Genomic DNA, 16,063 nt, shown 5'->3' with positions numbered 1-16,063 from the left:
AGCTACTGGAGGCTGAAAAAGGGTAGAAGAAAGAAAGAAAGGTGCCCCTTCTTCACACACCAAACTCCCATTTTACACTCTATGCACTCAAATTTATTTTCTTCTCAATTTATAGTTCTCCTTACCCGAACTCCCTCAATTTCCAAACTCCCTTCTGCACACTCTGTGCCCTCCAGCAGCATTCAATGTAGACTGATGCAGTTGACCTATTACTGTGCTCATCGTTGAAGGAACTATTTGATGCCTGCTACAGCCGAAGTGTTTTGAATGCCTATCTACTGAGGGACTACTTCATCAACTCTGTGTGAAGTCTTGGAGAGGCATTTGATTATTTTCACATTAGAATTACCCATCAGAAATGTAACCCACAAAGACTTAATTATTTATTTATTCTTGAGAAATAGCTAATTTTTAAGAATACCACTTTTAAAACTGGCTGTTAGTTTTGAATGTATGTGTGTGAATGAGGGAGTTAGGTTAAAATAAGAAGTTATGAGGTCTTTCGACATAGGTTTATCTTAATAGTGTTTAAGATTTAGTTTTTTAATAAATAGTTAATTTGCTGTTGTCTAAAGATACCTGGTTTGGTCTGTTTTATTCTGGGGGTTACCAGAGTGTTTAATTTGACTGTTTTCCAGTCGGGTGGGAAAACTTTAATATGCTGCAACCTGTGGAGTGATGGGACTGAATTGACGGTGCATTGCTCCTGCCTTAGTTGTAACAATATGCCCATCCCTAATTGCCCTTGAGAAGGTGATGGTGAGGCACTGCCATTGCTGCAGTCTGTGTGATGAAGGTACATCCACAATGCTATTACGTAGGAAACTCCAGGATTTTGACCCAGTCATGTTGAAGGATCAGTGACTATATTTCCAAGTCAGGATGGTATGCGACTTGGAGGTGGTGGAGTTTTCATGCACCAGCTGCCCTTGTTCATCTAGGTGATAGAGGTGACTGGTTTGGGAGGTATTGTTGAAGAGGCCTTGGCAAATTGCTGCAGTGCATCTTGTAGATAGTATGCACTGCAGTAGTCACAGTGTGCTGATGGTGAAAGGATTGTATTAAGGTGGTAGATGGGGTGCCGATCAAGTGGGTTGCTTTGTCTTGGATGGTGTCACGCGTCTTGAGTGTTGTTGGAGCTGCATTCATCCAGGCAAGTGGAAAGTATTCCATCACACCCCTGACTTGTGCCTTGTAGATGGTGGACAGGCTTTGGGAGTCAGGAGGAGAGTTACTCACTGCAGAATACCCAACCTCTGACCTGATCTTGTAGCCACAGTATTTATGTGGCTGATCCAGTTACATTTCTGGTCAATGTGGATCTTGACAGTGGGGGTTAGACGATGTTAATGCCGTTGAATGACAAGATGAGGTGGTTAGACTTTCTCTTGTTGGAGTTGGTCATTTCCTGACACTTATGATGTGCAAATGTTACTTGCCACTTATCAGCCCAGGTCTGAGTATGTCCAGGGCTTGCTGCATCTGGGCACACACTTCTTGAATGAAACTGAACACTGCAATCATCAGTAAACATTCCTACTTCTGACCTTATGATGGAAGGAAAGTCATTGAAGCAGCAGAAGAGGCTTGGGCCTAGGACATTTCCCTGAGGAACTGTCTTGCCTTGATGTCCTGAGATGATTGGTCTCCAACAACCGCAATCCTTTGTGCAAGGTCAGTCTTTTTTTTAATTCATTCATGGGACGTGGGCAACGCTGACTAGGCCAGCATTTATTGCCCATCCCTAATTGCCCTTGAGAAGGTGGTGGTGAGCTGCCGTCTTGAACCGCTGCAGTCCGTGTGGGGTAGGTACACCCACAGTGTTGTTAGGAAGGGGGTTTTTCATTCCTTTTTATTGATTTCGTAGCGGTTAGATACAAATGAGTGGTTTGCTAGGCCATTTCAGAGGGCATGTAAGAGTCAACCACATTACTGTGGGTCTGGAGTCACATGTAGGCCAGACCAGGTAAGGACAGCAGATTTCCTTCCCTAAAGGATATTAGTGAACCAGATGGGTTTTTACAACAATCGACAATGGTTTCATGGCTATCATTAGACTAGCTTTTTAATTCCAGATTTATTAATTGAATTCAAATTCCACCTTCTGCTGTGGTGGGATTTGAACCCATGCCCCCAGGGCAATACCCTGGGTCTCTGGGTTACTAGTGCAGTGACAATACCACTACGCCACTGCCTCCCCTTGTCTGGCCTGTGAAGGATTTTCCTTCTGAGTCCCAATGACTTCAATTCTATTAGGATTCCTTGATGTGATACTCAGTCAAATGCTTTCTTGATGTCAGAGACAATCATGCTCATATAAACTCTGGTATTCAGCTCTTTTGTCCATTTTTGGACCGAGACTACAATGAGGTCTAGAGCCGAGTGGTCTTGACAGAACCCAAACTAAGCATCAGTGAGCAGCTTATTGTAAGTGCCACTTGTGGCACTGTCAACAACTTCTTGCATCACTTTGCTGATGATTGAGAGTAGGGTGATGGGTTGATAATTAGCCAGATTGAACTTTCCCTTTTTTGTGGACAAGGATATATTTGGGCAACTTTATACTTTTGTCAGATAGCTCCCAGTGTTGTAGCTGTACTGGAGTAGCTTGGCTCACGGCACGACTACTTCTGGAGCACAAGTGTTCACTACAACCGGGATGCTGTCAGGGCCCATAACCTTTTTTGTATTTAGTGTGCTCAGCCATTTCTTGTTATGTGGAATGAATTGAATTGGCGGAAGACTGGCTTCTGTGATGGTCGGGTACCCAGGATGAGGCTGAGATGGATCATCCACTCTGCATTACTGCCTGAGAATGGTTGCAAATGCTTTAGTCTTGTCTTTTGCAATCATGTGCTGGGGTCTGCCATCATTGATTTTAAGGATGTTCATGGAGCCTTCTCTTCCCGTTAGTTGTTTAATTGTCCACCACCATTCATAATTGAATGTGGCAGGACTGCAGAGCTTTGATCTGATCCGTTGGTTGTGGGATCACTTAGCTCTGTCTATATTAGCATGCTGCTTCCACAGTGGTAATGGTACAGTCAGAGATATTCCAGACCATGAGATTACAGATTGTCATGGAATACATGTCTGCTGCTGCTGATGGTCCACAGCACCTCATGGATGCCCAGTTTTGAGCTGCGAGATCTGTTCTTAATCTATCCCATCTAGCACAGTGGTAGTGCCACACAACACAATGGAGGGTGTCCTCACTGTGAAGACAGGACTTCATCTCCACAAGTACTTTGCGGTGGTCACTCCTATCAATAGCGTCATGGACAGATGCATTTGCGACAGGGAGATTGCTGAAGACAATGCCAACTCAGTTTTTCCCGTTGTGTTGGTTTTCTCGTCACCTCTCGCAGGCCCAGTCTGGCAGCTGTGTCCTTCAGGACTCAGTGAGCAATGATGCTACTGAGGCACTCTTGGTGAGGGACAATGAAATCCCCCACCCAGAGGACATTCTGTGCCCTGGCTGTCCTCCGCGCTTCTTCCAAGTGGTGTTTAACATGGGGGAAGTACTGATTTAGCAGCTGAGGGAGGGCAGTAGGGGGTAATCAACAGGAAACTTCCATGTTCCATGTTCATCTTGATGCCATGAGAGTTCATGGGATCGGGAGTCAATATTGAGGTTTCCCAGGGTCACTCCCTCCTGATAGTATACCACTATGCTGCCGGTGGGACAGCAAATGGTGATGAAAGAGTCTGGGACATTGGCTGGAATATATGATTCTGTAAGTATGACTGTGAGGCTGTTGCTTGACTAGTCTGTGAGCCAGCTCTTCCAATTTTGGCACAAGTCCACAGATGATGGTGATGAGGACTTTGCAGGGTTGACTGGGCTTGGTGTGACTTTATTGTGACTCAATCCTGTGTCTAGGTTATCAGTCCATTGTTATGTTTATTTTTTGTCATTGTGGTTTTGTACAACAGAGTGGTTGCTAGGTCATTTCAGAGGGTGGTTAAGAGTTAACTATGTCACTGTGGGTCTGGAGTCACATGTAGGATAGACTAGGTAAGGATGGCAGATTTCCTTCTCTAAGGGACATTAGTGAACCAGGTGGGCTTTTACAACAATCCGGTGGGTTCATAGTCACCATACTAGACTTTTATTGCAGATTTATTTAATTAACTGAATTTAAGTCCTCCCCCAGCTGCCATAGTGGGATTTGAACTCTCATCTACCAAATAAGTTAGTCCACGCATCTGGATTACTAGTCCAGTAACATAACCAATCTGCTACCCAATCCACAGGTTTTCTGGAGTTGAACCAGGGACTGGGAAAGTAGTGAGTACCTCAACTTCTGCCCTGGACACCAGTAAACCAGAAATATTGAGCTCTAATCTGGAGCAGGTGCAACTAGTAACAAACTATTTGGGACCATTGGTCACTGATTATTAACATTTTATAACCCTGCATCAGCTGGTTTCCTGGAAATTGAAAGAGAGTACATTGGGAGTGCAGCTGGCTCAGTTAAGTTATACCTGACCATCTCAAACCTGCAAGGGTTGGATTGGCATATTAAGCACTTTTTAACCTGTAAGCAATTTAATTTAGTATAATAATCCTCCAGTTGCCAGTTTAAGGCTATTTTCGCTTTGGAAAGAATCCTTATCCCACATATTTCTCCTGATTCATCACCTTACTAATGTGACAAAGAACGACCGGCATTGCAGGGTTCCCAAAGCCAATGTGAGCTTTATTTACAAAATCTGTGTTATTCACTGAAAGCAGGCAAGTCCCTGCAAGAACTAGATGAATCGGTTGCAGATCAGAGCTTAAGACTTTGGATGCTGCAAGGTATAAACATAAAGGAGCATCAGTAGCAGGGTGTATGATTGGAACACACTTTCCATTCCAGCAGATGCAAAGCTATACTATTTTCACATTGTTCACCAGCACAGTTCATATTTTGACCATTAAAGCATCACTACTATCAGGCAGGTTTCAGTTCCATAGTGCTTTTTGATGTTATGATACAGATAGATTGCCAAAGTGGTCCAGACCAAATGGAGCTGGTTTTCAAACAAAAGACAACAGTAGGAGATAGAAAAGTACATGTAGAACTTGGATTAAGATGGACAAACACACTTCTGAAATGTGGTTTGCCTTAATTCTTTACATTTCCATGTTATAAAAATATTTTTTGTTGAAGCGTCCTATGAACATTCCACAGTGGGCATAGTTAATACTCATGAAAAGTATATGAAGATTTATGCACAGTTAGCAGTTGGCATGCCCAGTTCTAATGTAGATTAATTTGTTCAATATGTTTTAATCTGTTTGGCAGGTGATGCGGGATATGTGCAAACAAGGATACAGTGATGCACTTGACTTCCTCAAGAGGAATGGTGAGTGTGGACCTATGTTTTCCTGCTATCCTTTCTAAATGTGCAGATGTATTTGCTGTCTCTACACTCAATTTAAGTCTGTGAGAATGATATTCTGTAAAATTGGATTTAATTAGTAGAGGCAGTCGCAACCATTGCATATCATGTAGCCTAAAGAAAAGCTGTAATACTTTTAGTGCGTCTGGATAACTCAACAGTGCATCTACACAATAGTTTTGCTTTTAAAGAGACGGTAAAAATCTTAAGTAAAAGCACAATACTGCAGATGCTGGAAATCTGACATAAAAACAAAGTGCTGGAAATACTCAGCAGGTCTGGCAGCATCTGTGGAGAGAGAAGCAGAGTTAACGTTTCAGGTCTGTGACCTTTCATCATAAGAATCTCAAAACCATCTTTATAGACAAAGGGAGAAGGAAGGTCAAGGTCTACTTCGATCTTGCGTTCCATTTGTTCCTCAGTGAGTTTAGTTTTGGAGCACCCTTTGGTCCATTGAAGTAAATATTGATGTCAAATTTATTTTCCTGTTCTAGTCTGGACATTCTCAGTGCAGATGTTAAAGAACCCCCATCCCTGAAGCCAAAATTCCTCTTATTTAATTTTATCCAATCTCTTTTCTGGTAGCTATTCCAGAGTTTGGTTCATGCTATCTCCACAGGCATCCATAAGGACAAGTGTGCAGAGGTTTGCAGATTGACCATGTTGTCCTCTTTCCATGTGTATGAACTTATGTGGAGCCAGATGTTGCAATCTTCTATCGCTTGTTTTATATGGTTAAGTGTGATCAAACAAGATATAAGAATAAGTCCTCCTTTGGTGAAACCCCAGATCAAAATTTATACCCTAACATAATGGATGTGCTGAACTTTGCATTCCTTGTCACTTAATCATTTAATCTCCACTTAGCAATAAATAGGCCACCATCCTAATTCAGTGGGGAGGCTGAAAGATGTAAAAGATAAAACAGGGTCATGTTATCACTTTGGTCACAACACACTTGCTGCAATTGACGAAAGCTACATTCAATGACAGGGCCTGTCTGCCAGCCACATATGATTTTGTCCTCTTCTGATGTCACACAACTTCCTACAGGTAAAATTGAAAATAAAAACTGCACCTACAAATCACTCTGTAGGCAACCTTTTTGATTATAGTTGGTTTGAATTCCACCCCCCGACGCATCCCCCCACCCCCCCCGCAACCCACTGCTCCCAGACTTGGCTAGTTTTAAGGCTATGGTGCTGGTAATTGCATCTAAAACTGTTTCAATTATGGGAGGTCTTGAGGCAATACTGTTGGTGGAAACCTTGTTTTTATGGCTGCCACATATTTTACCATTGCTATAATCCTAAATTTCAGGGATGGCAAAGAAAAATCAAAAGGTGTAACCCTGTTGCTGACTTTCAAAAGCACAGGACTAGGAGTTTAATTTAACTGTTGGTTTATAGAATAGCTTTTACATATTGGAAAGCAAAATCACATTGAATCAGCTTCCATTGGCTGCCATAACTGTAGAATGACCTGATATAATTCAAGTCTTGTTACATTCATTCTGGGCTACTTGCTAGGAAGCATCACTGTTCTTCAGATTCTACATAGAGAGAAAAAAACTTCCTGGAGGGGAAGAGGGCAGAGTAGTTTTACTTTCTAATTTGCCTCCTGTTGGATCAATCAAATTGTGGCATTCATGATGTCTATGACAAGGACTGTAGCCTTGACAACTCCATACCATCCAACTGAGGATCATAGTGTGGATTTTTGCAAAATGGAAGAAGGATAAAGGGCTGTGTTTACTGATTGATTGGAATAATCAAACCCTTCAGCCGATTTTGTTCAGTTTATTTTGTATATACTTCCTCTGATCATTGCATTGGAAGCTTGCTTCTAGGTGCTTTTTTGCCATCTTGTGGTGATGCTAAGCAACAGCACTCCAAAGCATATTCTTTTGGTGTCAGTTTGCATCCCTCTTGTCACCTTCAGAAATGTGGAATTTTTGCCATTTTACAGTTCAACAGGCACCGGTGCCCGCTTAAATTTTGGCACAGCACAGTTAGCAGATATTTGTGAACTGCAGCAGTGTTTAAAACAAGTCAAAACAGTTTGTGTATTGGGATAACTGGCATATATATACGTGGACTGAAAAACATATTTATTAAAAAGAGCTGAAGTGAATACAGCACACAGGAAAAATATCTGTATACACACAATTAACCAGAAAGCAGAATTATTTAACTGAAAGTAGCATCATATCTGGTCCTGCAGCAGATGGCGTTGGATTGTGTTCAGGAACAGAAATCCTGCCTAGATTTTTTTTTTCTCCTTCCCTTATCCAGTGGTACTGAGACTAATTGTAGTGATGCATCTGCTGCCTCACTGAGTTCAGTTAAATTGGCACAGTCTGGGAATTGAAACTTGAGACTATCTGGTCCATGTGGTTTAATACAGTTCTGAGCAGTGGTTATACTCTCTGGGCTATCGGGAAGCTCCATATATTTAAATGAGTTCATGATCCATGTAGAGCTTTTTTTAAAAAAAATTATAAATTTTGCTCCTCATATTTCTCTGCTGATGACTGTTTATTTGAATTCTATCAAAATGGATCTAATTTTCTAAACATGCCAGCTTTTTAATTCCTTCTCAATGACTCAGATGTGAACTTTTGCCTCTCTTGTTGGGTCGATGAAATGAAAATTGGCAGGACAGCCTGTTTGTCTTTGCACTAGCTCTGATGTTCCTACTATACTAGTCTTGGTCAGGTTGTGGTTGTTTATCAAATATAGTGAAGTGTGTTCACGTAGGTATAGTCGTCAGGGACTTTCACTTCAGTCCTCGCCAGCTCACTGGTTTCCACCCATTAAAGTGAGTGGTCAGAAAATTAGGGCCTGGCAGACTAAAGTGGGAAAACTTCCGCTAACCTTTTTCCTCGGAAGCATGCTACACTGACCAAATGTCACGGCTCAAATTGCTCATTGACTGTGTTATGAAAGTGCTTCCATTTTTAAAAATATGTTTTGAGGACACATATTTAAGAATTGTGGAAATTGATTCATTTGAAAGACTGAAGAGATTCCATAGGTGCTGGACTTCAGTTTTTTTTTTAAAGTCACTGGAAGGACTTGAAACTTTGTTTAAAAACAAACCCTTCCTGGAAGTCACATGTCTTAAACTAACTAAACAACAGGAGTCTTGATGACTATGGGAGTTGTTTACAGAGAAGTGGCATGTCAAGATTTAAGGTGGTCCAGAGTTGGCTTCATTTTGGATATTGTTTTGAGTCAGTTGGGAGTAAGCCTGCTGAGAGAGAAGCCACAAGCTCATCCCTTTTCCACCTCTTTGAGAAATCCTGAGATTCCAGTCTGATAGCTGAAACCCCTGATGCAGTGATTCTCCTGGAAAGCCTGCCAGACTATTCCTTGACATCGCCTGAAAAGAACTGCTCCAAAAAGATCCCAGTGATAGCTGTCTATGCATATTTGGATGCCAGAATAAAGGACCAGCTGGGACATCCCATATCTTAACCTTTTCTCTTCAGGAATTGACAAGTATTTGGCCAAAATATTTTTTTTGTCCTTTTTTGTACAGAGATCTCTGCAGGGACAATTTCTTTATTTTTTCTTTCGTACATGCGTGTGTAATGTAGAAGGGAACTTTAATATTTCAACCTGTATGTTAATAAGCTTTGCATCTTTATTGAATACGTCTCGTTTTATAATAAATGTAATAATTTTGTTCTTTATTAAAGAAACCCGGTTGGTGGATTTTATTCTGGAAACTAACATAAAGTATATAATTGGCTGTATTGGTAACTGAGTACACATTTAAATATGTGTTGTGGTTCATGGAGAAGTGGAACTAGAGAAAGACAGTGCACTCCTCCAGCCTTGGTCGTAACAACTGTATCCCAAAATTTATATTAGAATGAATCAATACTATCTGCTTCCGCCATCTCCCTCAGGAGTCTGTTCCATAGCTTGACCACTCCCACTCAAAAGATATTTTCTATACGTTAGTTTTGAATTTATCCTCCTTCAAGAATTGGCTGTGTCCTCTGGTTCTACTGTTTTAGACAAAATGAAATAGCTCATAATATTGCACTATTGTAGTTAGTGGCTTTATCTGAATGAGATTGTAGCCCTCTCTGGCTTTTGGGTCCCAAGTACTGCTGCTGAAGCTTTTTGGCAAGACAACATATAATCAATCCAATCCACTAATATGCTGTCTGACAGTTATTTATATTCTTTTACTTTACGTCTCAAACCCAGCTCTCTGGTGTTTCCTAGCTGGTTCCTCCAGAATATACAATTTGAGCTCACTCTTTCTCGTGTCCAACAAGAACTGTCCAGTACTTCCAAATGAAAGCCCTCACTCACTCTCTGTGACTTTAAACATAAAATAATGTGGGATTCTCTTCCCAGGCTTTTATTGTTACCAGATGTAGGAGCTCTGAATTGTGTCTCCTTTTTTACTTCAGAAAATGTATCATTGGCATGTCATTCAAGTTTTGTAATGGACTAACCTGCCAAACAGGTTATTCCCAGAAGCAGCAGTCTCCTTCCTTCTTCTTAGGCAGTCCCTCAGGAATGAGGGTGACTTTCTTCCATTCTAGGATTGTGGGTCCTTAGGTGACTGAATAGTCCAATTTTGCATCTGCACACTCTGCCACAGGTGGGGTAGGTGGCGTTTGGTGAGGCGAGTAAATGGGATGCTCGAAATTCCAAACGCTTCTTCCGCTGTTTGCACTTGGTCGCTGCCGGGGCATGTTGACGTTGTTCGAACTGGCTGGCATCATCGCGGATGCTTCTTCTCCATTTTGGGTGTTCTCGGGCAAGAGATTCCCACGAATCGGTGGAGATGTCACATTTTTTCAGGGAGGCTTTAAGGACATCCTTGTAGTGTTTCCTCTACCCTCTTGCTGTGAAGGAGCTATTAAATGAGTTCAAATACAACAGTCTGGAGACAGAACATGAAGGGTGAATCACCTAAACCAGTCAGAATAGAGCCTCTTGAAAACTTTCTTTTGCAGAGCTTCGGATAAATGCTTTTGAGACCAATAACAATCTCCTTTAATGAACCAAGGAAATGTAATCTTTGTGGGACTTGCATAGACATACCGACAGAGCCACGTTTTGCCCCTGCACTTCAACGGCAGATGAAACTACTGATGCCCACAATGTATGGATTTTTAAAAAATTATCATAACAGGCTTTGAAGGTCAACCCGAACCAAGTGATCTACTTGAACATTGACAACAATCTGCAAAACCTATAAACACAAAGGGATGATGATAAAAGACACATAGATGTTTGGGTTCTTCCAAATGTGCACTTGACAGCTGGTTCAAAGCATGATTAACACAAATTGAGCCATTTTGGACCAGGACTAGAGCACCTTCCCTGCTGGCATTATCTTGATTGTTTTTAATGGCATATTCATTCTTAGCAGGTTTTGTAATTAAAATGTTTGTTTTTATTTATAAGAATACCTTGACCTTTTAAAAAGGTTACAACAGATGTGTTGTGTTTAACCATTGCATTGGTTTTTAATAGATGTGCAACTTCCAATTTGAGTGTGATGTTTTAAGATTAATTTTAAGCCAAGGTCGCCTACTCCTCCTCTACCCCTACCTTGGGCCATCTGGTGTTGAAAACCTTATTTCTGCCTTTGTTGCCTCTAGATTTAATCTAGCTGTTCTAGCTCCACACCCATCTTCTACCTGCTGTAAACTTCAGTATATCCATAACTGCCTGTATCCTATCCCACACAAAATCTTGGTCACCGATCACTTCTGTTCTCTCATTGGCTCACAATTCCCCAACACTTCAAATATAAAATTTTCATTCTGTGTTTAGATTCTTCCCTATCCTTGTAATCTCTTCCAGCCCAACAAACCTCTCCCTTCACACTCTCATTTTCTCTGACTCTGGCCTCTTGTGCTTTCATTTCCCCTCTTTTCACCCCACTGTTGGTGGCTGTTCTTTCAGTTGCCATGCTTTGAAAGACCATTCTTACATGCCTCAACTTCTCTATCCTTATAAGACCTCCTTTAAAATCCACCTCCTTTGACCATGATTTTGGCCTAATGTTTCCTCCTTTGTGTTAGTGTTCATTTTTCCTTACACTTCCACGAAGTTCTTTAAAATATTCTTCTACGTCAGAGGCACTTTATAAATACAAATTGTTGCCAGTGATGGTGTTGGTCTCATGCCAAAGCCACATAGAAGGTGGATGAGTCACCTCTATCTAGTTGAGTTGCTTAGCGAGTATCAGACATAAACTACACCCAGGTGTTTGTGCATAAGGTAATACTTTGGTTTATTATGGGAGCGGACTTCTGTGTCAGGAATAAGTTGTTGTTTCTGGTAGGAGCCCAAATGCCATGTTGCTTTCCTTTAATGTTTCCAGCACCAATGAATTTATCTACATTTTATGCAGTTCAGTAAAACAGTAATCAATATTTGCTTTTTTCATTCCAAAGAACATATGAAAAGACTAAGAACTAACAATATATTTTTTCTACTTCCACTATACAGCTCTGCTGAACCAGCCACAACCTTTTTGCAACCCTTCCCAATCAACTTTGAATGAATGTGGTCCAGCTGCTGATGATGGTGATGATAAGGAGGCAATGGCAGTAGTAGAAGGAGGTCAAGCGGGAATATTAGACACAGTGAATAGGAATGATGACCAGATCCTGAAACATCTATCTCCACGACTTCACCAAGGTGAGTAAAGGTCACCCATGATCTAATTGAATGGTGGAACAGACTTGAGGGCCTGAAAGGCTTACTTATGTTCCCAAAGCACAGACTACAGGGTCACCTGCAGTCTGACAGCTCAAGGGGGAATTGTCTTTTCTTGCTCAGTATATCATTCCATGGGTGCTGGTTTTCTCTGCAGCACCTCATTCAGCTTGGCCAAGCCCAATGTGGTCGTTCTCCAGTATCCATGTGTACACTTCTGGCAGAGGGTGCGAGGTGGTCACAGAATAATAATCAAGTGTGGGAAAGTTGGGTCAAATAACCTTTTTTTTCTCATCCAAAGGTCTTGAAGCAAGTTTCTATGTGTGTATTGTAGCCCTGGCTGAGATCTGCTAACTTGCCAGACTGTTCTGTATGTTTCAGCTACTTTGCGTAAACTTGCTGATGATGTAGAGGTAGAGCTGGGTGTTGTCAGTGTATGTGGAACCTGATCTCATGTCTACAGATGATGTTTCTAAGGGGCAGCATGTAGATGAGGAAGGGTGTGGGGGAGGGGGTGGGCAACGAAAGACAGGCAAGGGGGCAGGGGCGTGAAGAGAAACCATTTCTAGAGATGCTCTGGCTATAATTGGATAAGTAAGAGTGGATCCAAGAAAGTGTAGTCACATTGAGTTGGACAATAGAGGAGATTTGTTGGAGTGGAGGATTTTGTTGCCAATCATGACAAAGGATGAGAAGGGATCGTGCACCACAGTCACAGAGGATGTAGTTTATGCCGATGTTTAGGGCCGTTTCAGTACTGTGGCAGTGATGGAAACCTGATTGAAAAGATTCAAACTTGGAGTTGTAGGAAAGATTGGTGCGGATTTGGGAGGCGGCATCACATTCAAGACTTGAGAGAGGAAAGGAAAGTTGGTGATGGGGCAAGGACAGTGGAGTCGAGGTTGGATATTTTGAGGAGAGAGGAAAAGGACTGCCAGCTGATCTAACTGTACTATAACAGCCATGAAAAAGTAGCTTGCTTTGATGCATCTATTCATACATAAAATGTTCTCATCTCCAGCTACCTGTGGATAGTTGGATGAGATTATCTGGTCTATGTGGCTTAATACTCCATTGCACTAAGTAATGTTTTTGATCACTGCGCTTTCAGGGAAGCTCCATATATTTAAATTGATTTATAATACAAGCAGGGCTTTTTAAAAAAAATATATAAAAAATCTCATTCCTAATGTATCCTGATGCTGATGAATTTTTGATTTCTGTCAAAATAGACCTAATTTTCCAAACTTGTTTTTTGACTGCTTTTCATGTGAAATTCTGCCCCCGCTTGTTGGGTTGTGCAATTGTCAGGACAGCTCAATTTATGGCTGGAAATTTAAATGGCGGCAGAAGCCCCGCCCACCAGCTTAAAAGTTGGGGGAGAGGCCCACCTCAACTGGACCTAGAAGCCACGCAGTGATTTTGCATGGCCCAGGCCCTTAATTGGCATCAGGCAGGACTTCCGCCCTCTGAGGCAGGAAGTCCCGCCTCCAAGAGCTGCTGACCGATCAGCTGACCCTCCCCCACAAAAAGATTATATACATGTTCATAGTAATTTGTTTTGATTGGAAGCTGATTGATTTTCTGTATTCATGTTCTTTTTACTCAGCACTAATTGAAGCCTGTGCTGAAAAAAGAAGTTTCCGTGCAATCTTTTCAAACATGCTGCCAGTCCGCCTAGTCTCTGCCATGATGCTTCCATACACCTTGCCTCTGGAATCGGCAGTCTCATTCAGTGTAAAGTAAGTTTGCAATTTCTGTTGCTCCATGTCATCATTAGGGACTATTCACTGTCCTCTGGGCCTGTAGTGGGAAATCAGAAATCTTCTAATCAGCTGAAGTATGCATTGAACTGCATGGTTTGGCTATTATCAACGAAGCTGTTAGGTGGAGCACCTCAGAATAACTGAGGTTCAGTTCAAGAGAAGGTAAAACTAATGGAGCTAATTCCCTAATCCCGTGCTCCCAGTGGGGAACCACATTCGCAGGAGCACTGGGTTAGATAATGAGTAGATAATCACTACAATACTGTAGCCATGTTTCTGAACCATGCTACTTTCAAGAATGACTTCTGCAATGGGGCATGAGCTTGTGGAATTAGCCCTAGCAAGTCTTGGCTTGCACAGTGCTGTCTGCCACTGCAGCTGTCAGAAGTTATTGGTCCACGGCATGGAGCTACCTGTCCAATTGAAGGAAGACAGATGGAGAAAGTGGACGTTTATTTCTAATGCTTATTTTGTAGCATAGAGTTCATCTTTCAATATTGGAACTAAGTCTGGTTTTCAAGTAGCCTCAGTACTGTATAATTAGGCTATTTTTCAGTATTATGCTGCATTAGTTGGAAATTAAAAGAAAAATGGTTGGTTCAGGGAGCTTGGAATCTCTTGCAGTTGCTGACATTCCATGGGATAAGCTGGAAATTGCCCATTGACTTTTCTTTCACCTGAAAAGAGAGGAATATTTGTCTAATAGGATAACCACAAAGTTTTAATTAGATTTGCCTACCTGAAACGCTTTTGCCCACAGCTTGTTACCCGACAGGGTTTTCGTGTACAGCCACAACTTGTATTTATATAGCACCTTTAATGTAGTAAAATGTCCCCAGGCTCATTACAGAAGTATTATCAAACAAAATTTTGCCCAAGCTTAACAGAAAAGGGCCAGAATATTTAGCACTGTCCAGGGTATGTTTATAAATTACAGGTTGTTCTCATGATTTGTATTTTTGAATCATGTTGATTTAGATCAGAAACTCTCTTTTGTGTCCCAGTATTCTATATCTGTTCCAAAAGAAAGTGACTATATTGTGACTATATGACATTGCTATTGATGTGGAAGTATTTGGTTCGGACTGAAGTGAGTAGTGTTGTCTGCCACCCATGGCATTTCCAGAATGTGTACTATGCAAAGTTGTCATGCAGCATGAGATCAAGGAGTGCTTTATACATGTTGGGAGTTTCTATTTTATGACCTACTCTGCCCTTATTGCTCAATCTGAGGATATGCAAACAGGGATTTAATTAATCTTGTCTCTTCATACTTTGTACCTGACAGAATGTTGGAATGGTTGCCTGATCTCCCAGAAGATATTGACTGGATGAAAGAACAGATTGCCAGTATTTTGTGGTATTGTGTCATGAATGCCAAGGCAAAACTGGAACATCGTCTTTCAGCAAGGTACTGATAATTGATCAGAGTAACCATGCAACTATTGACTGCAGTGTTGGATGCTTTAAAGCTGTCAACATGAAGTACATTTTCCATGCTTAACATGTCAGTCCTATGCGGAATCCTGCATTTGTTAATGGGATTGGGACAAATAACATTTCATTTTGATTTCCCCGACCACCGCGAATGTGTTTACTTCCTTCTTAAGCATTTGATGAACTATTCCATCACGGGACTTATCTATCGCAGACCCACTAAGTACTTCTGATACCCAACATCCACACATGCTGCTTGCATCAGAAGTTGCTAGATAATGATCAGGACCAGCTGTTTATTTTTTCGTTCTCTGTTCCTCACAGGTGAGCTGAGGCCAATTGTGACACTGCAACTTCTACCCTGGCTGAGATCAGCTGAACTGCTTAATGCACATTCATTACTTTATTTCTGTTATTTATGACATTAAATTCATCTTTGGCCATACTTGGCTTTCTTTTTATATTTTTTATATTTCTGATTAGTTTCCCCCCCTCTCCACCAGCTCCTCATGATGTAGGTGTTGTGATGGGGCAAGTGCTTTGATTAAATTGATATAAATTCTGCTATTACTCAATCCCATCACCATGTAGAATTCTCTCTGACATATTCCTCATTGAAAACTCTGCCCCTGTTCCATGGTAGTTTCCTTTTTGCCAACCTAACACCGATTTTCCTTCCAATGAGTGTTGTGTTAATCTACTGAGCAGTATGGGGAACTGGTGCCCATCCATTTCAGGAGAGGTTCTCATAAGTAAGGTGTGTTTAAT

The 16,063-nt window shown here is 41.4% G+C and overlaps 1 protein-coding gene across 1 annotated transcript in view; it reads left to right on the top strand.

Moving 5' to 3' along the window:
- Positions 1–16,063, top strand: part of pnpla2 (patatin-like phospholipase domain containing 2) — an 84,500-nt gene that overhangs the window by 61,098 nt on the left and 7,339 nt on the right. The window contains exons 5-8 of the mRNA XM_068046023.1: positions 5,295–5,355; positions 11,883–12,074; positions 13,702–13,834; positions 15,147–15,269. Of these exons, the coding sequence (XP_067902124.1) occupies positions 5,295–5,355; positions 11,883–12,074; positions 13,702–13,834; positions 15,147–15,269 (509 nt within the window). The remainder of the gene's footprint in view (positions 1–5,294; positions 5,356–11,882; positions 12,075–13,701; positions 13,835–15,146; positions 15,270–16,063) is intronic.

Source organism: Heterodontus francisci, chromosome 14 (assembly GCF_036365525.1).
Source record: "Heterodontus francisci isolate sHetFra1 chromosome 14, sHetFra1.hap1, whole genome shotgun sequence".
Lineage (NCBI taxonomy): Eukaryota > Metazoa > Chordata > Chondrichthyes > Heterodontiformes > Heterodontidae > Heterodontus > Heterodontus francisci.
The sequence above is the reverse complement of the archived record's forward strand: the minus strand, read 5'-3'. Positions and strand labels throughout refer to the sequence as shown.